We start from the raw sequence: 8,883 nt of genomic DNA, 5'->3' as shown, positions 1-8,883 counted from the left end.
TCAAATCCAACAGTTTCCAATATCTGTTTCTGACTGAAGCAGTTCAGATAATCTATTTTAACACAGATTTTATAGGTTTACATTAGATCAGCTACGTCTCCACAACTGGGTTTTCCCAAAAAGAGACCTCAGAGCTGACGTCTGTTCAGAGTGTGGACTACAAACCCTTCCCTACAAACACACTCCATGTTTCTCACACTCCATTGCTCTTCATCCAGCCAAATGATGTCTTATGCTTTTCACAACTCTGAACAAAGTACATCCAGGCCTCTCAATGGACAGTGATAAATCTGCCCCCACCACTAGTGACAGAAAACCCAGATTCAGGGATGCCAACCTTTTATGGTCCAATCCAAATGAGAAAGTTACTCTAGTTCATAGACACTCCTGGCATTTCAAGACCTCCTGGCATTCTGAAAGCTTCCATCTAGTCTGGAATTGGGGAAGCAACCTCCAAAGAGTGGAAAATAACTGACAAAAAAACCCACACAAGGAACAGGACTGGTCATTATCTGTTTCAAAGAAATTAGTAACTCTTGAGGTTAAGATGTGTGGAACCAAAATTCAGGTGCTTCCTTAGCGTTAAACCAGGGGATAAAACTCATCCCAGGCAGATTCCCTGCTCACTTACACTAGGCTACTCCAACAAAAAAGTCTCTTCCTCTCAAAGAAAAGACACAGTCACATAACCTTACAATTTAGACTGGCAGGACCCTCGAGGTCTCTACTCCAACCTCCTGCTCAATCCAGAGCCAATTTAAGTCAGCTCAGGTTGCTCAGGGTTCTGTTCAGTCAAGTTCTGCTCTTGTATGAGCATCCCCTGAGTCAGACAGAGAGAGGCTGACACCAAACCCAGCCTAGTCAAGTCAGGATGGGTCAACACATTCCAGTGCTTGGACACTCTCACTGCAAAATGGATTTCCTAATGTTCATCAAATTACTCCTTGTCCTTTCTCTGTGTCTCCAAAAAGAGTTTCTCTTCTTTACAGCTCATCAGGAAGCTGAACAGTGAGATCTCCCCCCACCACTACCTTTGCCTTTAATCCAGCTGCCCCACTTCCTCACATGCTCCAGTCCCCTAATTGCCTCAGTGGTACTCTAATGGAATTAATCCAGTTTTTCAATACCTTTCTTGTACTAGGTGGCCCTAAATCAGATTGAGATGCAGCTCCAGTTTTCCAACTGGTCCAGTTACAATAAAATCCCGTTTTGTGACATTTGGGACACGTTTGACACATATTTTTGCCTTAAAAAGTTCAAAATTTTCTTAGGATGCAAAATCCTCTACTGCAAATTGGTCCATTGGCATTAAAACCAAATTTTACAGCTAGTCTAAAAGAAGTCTGCCATTTTTCACCGAATGAACAAAGCGTGATGGTAAGGAGTTGAAACTGAATTTGTCAGATGTTTTTGGCTGATGAAAACGACACACCTTTAAAATATGTTACATCATTTCAGCTCAGAAACGTCCAAACAAATAGTTTCAATGTTTGTAATAAGATGCTTTGTAATAAGTGTAATTTGGGATCGTTTTTGTAAGAGCCAAGAAGGTGAAAGGCAACAGGTTCATAGCACTGGGCAGGGAGAAGAGAAACCTTCTCAGTCATTAGTGGTTGAGGCAGACAGGATTCTGGGGTTCAAAGCATTTTGCTGCCTGCAGGCCCCTTTCACACACTGACATCACTCTCATCTTCTCCTGTGGATGTTATTCCTGTAACTGGGCTGCAGCACTCCATGAGTCAGACACAGGGACATCATACCTGCCTCATTAGGGCAGCCTGATCGAGGCATCTGGGAAGATCTTCACTCCCATCTGACTAAAAACCAATGTAATTTCTAAATTAAACAGTGGCAATGGGAGTGAGACAAGGCAATCCATAGTGGGATGCTCTGAAGCATGGCAGTCATATCCTAGGCATTCCCAGTAAATCCACTAAGAAGGGGACTATTGGGTCTGAAATGGAGCAAAAGACCTATCAGAGAAGCTCTGAAAAGCCCTCCCGAAGTATACAACCCATGTTGGATTGACTGAGTCATCAGCTTCAAATCATAAGGGATTTTTTTTTCCACATTTCATCAGGAAAATAAAACAACACACAAAATATACTTTGGGTTTGTTCGGACAGCTTGAATTCCTAATATTTTGGTTATGGAGATGAATGAATCAGTTACACAGTCCTGGTACATGCAGTATTGGGGGCTGACACAGAAATGAGGGTGTGTATGTGTGGCACCTCTTTCCATCCATTGTTGCTCTCAAAGCTCTTAGGAAGATCACCTGGATCCTGAGATGTCCTCACCCTTCAAGGCATTCTGAAACACCTCCACACTTCAGAGAATCCCAGACTGGTTTGAGTTGGAAAGGACTTCAAAGATCATCCCCCTGCCATGGCCAGGGACACCTTCCACCAGCACAGGTTGCTCCAAGCCCCATCCAACCTGGCTTTGGACACTTCCAGGGATCCAGGGGCAGCCACAGCTTCTCTGGGCAACCTGTGCCAGGGCCTCACCACCCTCACAGACTAGAACTCCTTTCCAACACCCAATCTAAACCTACTCTCTGTCAGTGACAGAGAGTACTGCCCCACTCTGCTGCAAAAGAGTGGTCTCTCTCTCTTTTCCACACTGACAGTGCATGTTTAGAATTTGCTGTTGATTTTAACCACAGAAATAAGTCAACCCTCATGAAAATTCATTCTTGAACCTCCTGAAGAAAACCCGAAGCAAACCAAAAGACAGAGTCCTTACCAGGTGGATCCAGAGAGCCCAGCAATGTAAGTGGCACAGTCCAAAACTCCAGATTCATAAAGTGCTTTCATGACTCCAGCAAACCCCACCATGGCACGAAATCCACCTCCTGAGCCCAGGATTGCTATGACTGGGACCTGCAGAGAGGAGAGGAACAGGGTATCACCATAGCAGCTCCTATAAACACTTACAAGTGGTAAATAAACATTATATGCCACCGAATCACAGAATGTCCTGAGCTGGAAGGGACCCACAGGGATCATCCAGTCCCACTCCTGGCCCTGCACAGACACCCCAACAATCCCACCCTGTCCCTCAGAGTGTTGTCCAAACCCTCCTGGAGCTCTGGCAGCCTTGGGGCTGTGCCCACTGCCCTGGGGAGCCTGAGCAGTGCTCAACCACCTTCTGGGGAAGAACCTTTTCCTGAGATCCAACCTCTGTCCTGACACAGCTCCAGCCATTCCCTGGGTCCTGTCCCTGCTCACCCAGAGCAGGGATTGGAGTTGCCCCTCGGGAGGAGCTGCAGACCCTGGTGAGCTCTGCCCTCAGTCTCTTCTTCTCCAGCTGAAGAAGCCAAGTGCCCTCATCTGCTCCTCCTATGGCCCCTCCAGACCCTTCACCATCCCCATGTCCCTTTGTTGGACACTCCCCAACACCTTGAGATCTTTCCTACACTGTGGCACCCAGAAGTGCACCCAGTCCCCGATGGGAGGCCACGCCATGAATCTGTATGTCATTAACTAACAGCCCCTTCTTCTTCCCAAATTGCTGGATGACAGGAGCACTCTTGGACTGAAGTAGGGGATGAAAGCTCTGCTGATCCTGAGCAAGGGGAGCCAGGAACCAGCCAGCAGCATGAAAGGTTCTGCCAAGATGGACAAGACCGAGAGGGGCAGAGCAGACTTCCTTCCAGCCCCCTCCCTATCTTGCACCAGCAGCACTCAGGAGGTGCAAACACAAGCAGGGGAGATCCTGAGCAGATGAGAGGGGCTTTGCCCCTCTTGGAGAAAGAAGGAGGGGCACAGGTGCCCAAGGCTGCAGCCTGAGGTCTTGGTCTTTCTACTCTGGAAGAGCAACAGCTCAAGCAGATGCTGTCAGGCTCAAGTGGTGACACCAGTGAGACCCTGGGCTTCCTGACCACAAAGCCTAGTTTGCTGATGGAGGTGGTCCATGGGAAAATAAAGAATCCACCTGACCAAAGTGAAGAACACCTTCATGAAGAGACTTGCCTAATTTAATGAGGAAGATTTCAGACATCAGGATGCAACCAGAGACACTTCTTCTGGGGAATATCTGGGTGGTGGTCAGAAAGAAAATATCACGAGGGATTTGTGCCAGTCAGATTCAGACTGTGGGATGAAATGGTTTTCTCTGAAAACCAGAAGTTGTCTCCTGATCTGCCTGTGGTCCTCACAAGAGGGATTTTAATCCCCTGCTGAAAGGGGGAAATCCCCCTGTGCAGACTCCTCCTATTCAGGTTCCTTACAGGCACACAGAAGTAATGTCTGATTCTTCTGGTCAAGGAGTAAAATACATGGTGAGAGTCAAATACTGTCATTCTGACCCTCCTCAGCTTCCTGTCTGCTGCCAAAACATATAGAATTTCAAGTTCAGTTCACTTGTACAGATTTGTGGCACTGCTTCAGACCTGAAAATACTACCTACAAATTGAGTGACTAATCACATCAGGTCTCAGCATCAGTAAGTTGTAGCCCCCACAATGCCCTTTTACTTACAACTTTAATTGCCTGGTATCTGAAGAATTAGAATTTATTTGAAGAAGTCACCACTTGTAGCAAGATTTCTAAACCAAAACATAGTCAGAATTTCTTTAGAATGTCTGTCCTCCTTATCCATAATCCAAAATAGAGAAGATATTAAATTTAGTTATTAAATAAACTATCTGATTACAAGATCACAAACACTTTTAAAGCAATTCTAACACCAGCTTTAACCCAATTCATATCTTTGTGACAGAGCCAAAAGCAGTGAAAGTTACTAATCAGAAACAGAAGAGAGACAAATATTATTTTGGCCAGGAGTTTAAAACGACATTTTGTAATAAAAACATCTGATATTACTACATAGCATGAAGACAGTCTCAAATTTACCACTACCTTGCAAAAAACTACCAGAGAGGTAACAGGAATTTATGTGGATTTGTACAACTCCTCAACTACCAGGAGAGAGAGACAAGCAGACATGGTGACACCATATTAAAAATGTATCTACAGGGGTTTATTTTCTACTTCTTTCCTTCTTACTTCCCAGCCTGACTGCAAGGCTGTTCCCTTCCACTGCACAGTTTCCCCAAGTATCTAAAAAGAAGCAAAATCGGACAAAAATTCACTTGCTACCACTATCACGTGTTTTGGCCTGAGCAAAGGGCCCATCTGGTTCCCAGTTTCCAAAACCCAGAAGAATTTTCCACTCTTCAGTGGTAATAAAGCAACAACCTCTTGGTGGTTACTAAGCATTAAAAGAATGGCACAGCTGGGCAGAAAGGCCCTATCTGATCAAACTGGTAATCTGTCAAAAATCTCCCCGAAAGGCAATTTAAGGTGCCAATAGATGGGATTAGTTATAAGAAAAGATCCACGTGACTCCTGAGTTCTGCTCCTTTCTCCAGACTCCACACTCCAAGCCATGACACTCCCTGGGGACTGACAACGCACTGTCACAAGGACGTGACCATGAACAACAACTAAGGAAGTTGAGAGGCTTCCAGTCCCCCAAAACTGCTTATTCTTGATGCAGTAATATTATTTGATCACCCTCATAAGTGTTAGTAATAGAAACCACAGGTATTCCTTGGCACCAGCACTCATCATGAACAGAGAGATAGATATCTATCCAAAAAATGACAAAGCACAGGTAAGGATTTAGGATGTGCCTGTTTTGTTAAGCCAACACCCCAATAGTGGAGCAGCTGCTTTGAACAGAGGAGCAGAGTCAGTAACCACACTTTTAATAATGTACCTTAGGCTCTGAAAGCTCTTTACAACCAACCACTGCCCACTCAACCTGACCAGACACATCCCAACAGGATGGAGATGTTGGTTTGCAGGTGCAAGCCTGGAAAACCCATGTAAGAGCACTTCCAAAGCACCACTGCTCCACCACTCTGCTCGTGGGTGAAGAGGCACAGGCACAAAGGAAAGTCTGAGTGTTGTTCAGGATGCAGAGAAATCCGTTATGGAGATGAGCAATGAACGGTGAGTGAGGAGAGTCACCAACATCCTGACTGCAAACACTTCCTGTAAGCTGGATCCAGAGGAACCCTGGGCACCACAGAGCCCTGCAACGGGGAGGGTGGACACGGATCAAAGAACCATCACAGAATTGTTAAGGCAGGAAAAGACCACGTTCACCACCAAACCATGTCCTCAAGTGCCACATGGTTTTTGAACACTTCCAGGGCTGGGTACTCCAAACCTCCCTGGGCAGCCCCTGCCAAGGTCTGACCACCCTTTCCAGGAGGAAATTCCTCCTCCTGTCCCACCTGAGCCTCCCCTGGCACAGCTGGAGGCCGTTCCCTCTCCTCCTGTCCCTTGTTCCCTGGGAGCAGAGCCCGACCCCCCCCCCGGCTCCCCCCTCCTGTCAGGGGGTTGCAGAGCTCAGTCCCCCCTGAGCCTCCTTTTCTCCAGGCTGAGCCCCCCCAGTACCCTGGGCTTTGCACAGTAAATAAAACTTTTAATTGAGGAAAACAACTAACTGAAGAGAAGCATCTCCTGCACGTTTAATTCATTTATTTCAGCCCACTGAATAAAGTTCACTTACAGAATAAGTCAAGTGATGAAGGTTCAGAGTTCTTTCCTGCTTTGCAGAGGAAACAGGCAGGTTTCTTAAGGCAGCTTTTTAGCTCCAATTCAGTTTCCAACATGTTTAAGGGCATGAAATGGTAAAATTTGAAATCAAATACACCAATCCTACAAGTTGCCCTCTAGGACAAAGAGGGCAGAGGCAGGGGGAAGTGGCTGCAGCCAGAGCACACAGGGCAAAGAACCAAGAAGCTACCTCACAACTGAAGAAGGGAGAAAAGAGAGGATACCAAGGCACCCACACTCCTCCACAGACATGCCCTGAACCCCAAGTCCTTTGTACAGAACCAGTGAAACTGGGGCAGAGGTACTAAACCCATTCCAGCACATCAGTAAATTCCAACCAAAAGGGTAAGTGACTCATGTGAAAGTGATGCCATGAGTCAACAGCAAAAAAGGGAATTGAATCCAAAAGTCTTGGAGACAAAAGCCCAATGCTCTAGTCCCTGGCCACACCACCACCCCCCATTCTCCTTGGCTGTGCCCATTTGGGAACCACCAGAACCACCGTTTCCTACAGCTGCTCTGCACAGCACAGTGCTGAGGGACACAACCAATTCTGAGCAAAGCAGCTCAGATATCCTCCAAACACATTCCACCGAACGTTTTAACAACACTAAATGTTTTGTCAAGACATCTGCACTGTTTTGGGGTCCAGGGGACAATGTACTGTGTGGACTGGCTGAGCACCACACACAGGAACATCAAATCATGGAATGGTTTGGGTTGAGAGGGACCTGAAAGCTCATCCAGTGCTACCCCCTGCCATGGGCAGGAACACCTTCCACCAGCCCAGGTTGCTCCAAGCCCCATCCAGCCTGGCCTTGGACACTTCCAGGGATCCAGGGGCAGCCACAGCTTCTCTGGGCAACCTGTGCCAGGGCCTCTCCACCCTCCCAGCCAAGAATTCCTTCCCAATCTCCCATCTAACCCTGCCCTCCTTCAGCTTTATCACTCCAGGCCCTTGTACAGCTCCCCTTCAATCAACAGGCACCTCATCTCAGGTGCTGACTGCTCCACCACCAAACTGGGCAGCAAAATGGCAAGGATTGGGAAACAACTTATGTTTTAAGAAAAGCAAGCCCTGAAAAAGGCATCTCAATCTTATCTTCCAGTAATGGAGCAAAAAAGCTGAGCCATATTAAATCTCATTTTGGGAATGAGTGATGCAGATGTTTTTATCCAAATACCCTGGAAACACAGTGCACAAAGTCTGAATGCCTGTGGTAGAAAAAAATGCCATAGGGCATAGAAATGATTATTAAAAAATTGTTCTGCAAATCCAGCCACAGAGAACTGTATGATTTCTTTAAATGATTACAGTATCTTTAGAAAACTGCTCAAAGCAAGAAAAAAGAAAAATAAACTGAGCAATAACACAGGTACAAGAAATCTCCTCCTCTGTGTTTGCAGAATGTGCCTCAGGATTAAGGAAGGAAATCTGGAAGTAGTCACTTCCCCATCCAGGGCTGTCTAATTAATTGAGAGGTACTGAAGTTGCTCAGCATCCCTGCAAGGCACACATGGAGCTACTCACTGAGGAAGCAACCTGGGTGGACTTTGAATAAGTGACTTGTTTAAGATTCATCGAGACTCACAGACAGCTAAGACTACTCAACATGTTCCCTGACTTCATGTTAAGACTCCAAACATCCTATAAATCCTCCTGCTATCTTCTACCTGTAGCAATAAAAGTAAAACTACAGTTTAATTTGAACAAAAAGAGGTTTTTTCATTGCTAGAAGCAGTTAAAAATTCTGACAAGTCAGCTTAGAAATACAGGCTTGGCATTTGAAAAATGGGAGGATCCCACTGCCTCAGTCCTTCCTGGGGTTGATAAACCTACAATTACTGTCTGGGAAGATGCAATTTAACTGATAAAACTTCAGTATTTGAGGCAGTGAGGGATACCAAGGGAAGAAGAGGACAAAAAGAACATGAAATCTTAGTTGGCCTTTACAGTAATTCACACACATCACCTGAGGCCCCAAGTATCACTCCAGTTCTAACTGGATCCTGGCAGAATATCCACATCCCTTCTGAGAAAGGGACTATTCTGCTATAGAATAGACCAGTGTCACATTGACAAATACCTACTCTGGTAAGATCTGGATGTGTTAAATAAATAAAATTAGATAAAAATAACTGAAGTGAAAATTAAGAAACCTTGAAAATGTTCCTTCACAATACAATTTATCTCACTACAAATAAAATATGTCCAATACTTGTTAAATTCTTTCATCTTCCTCCGAAAGCTCACACAAGCACCATTTTACAAAGCAAGACAGAGTTGGCAGTTCAAAAGTATACAACA

General features: G+C 45.6%; 1 protein-coding gene across 1 annotated transcript in view; it reads right to left on the bottom strand.

Moving 5' to 3' along the window:
* Positions 1-8,883, bottom strand: part of PLA2G4A (phospholipase A2 group IVA) — a 61,126-nt gene that overhangs the window by 24,125 nt on the left and 28,118 nt on the right. The window contains exon 7 of the mRNA XM_029964021.1: positions 2,749-2,885. Coding sequence (XP_029819881.1) covers positions 2,749-2,885 — 137 coding nt within the window. The remainder of the gene's footprint in view (positions 1-2,748; positions 2,886-8,883) is intronic.

Source organism: Manacus vitellinus, unplaced genomic scaffold (genome assembly GCF_001715985.3).
Source record: "Manacus vitellinus isolate BGI_N305 unplaced genomic scaffold, ASM171598v3 scaffold_68_pilon, whole genome shotgun sequence".
In the NCBI taxonomy this organism is placed as follows: Eukaryota; Metazoa; Chordata; class Aves; order Passeriformes; family Pipridae; genus Manacus; species Manacus vitellinus.
The sequence above is the reverse complement of the archived record's forward strand: the minus strand, read 5'-3'. Positions and strand labels throughout refer to the sequence as shown.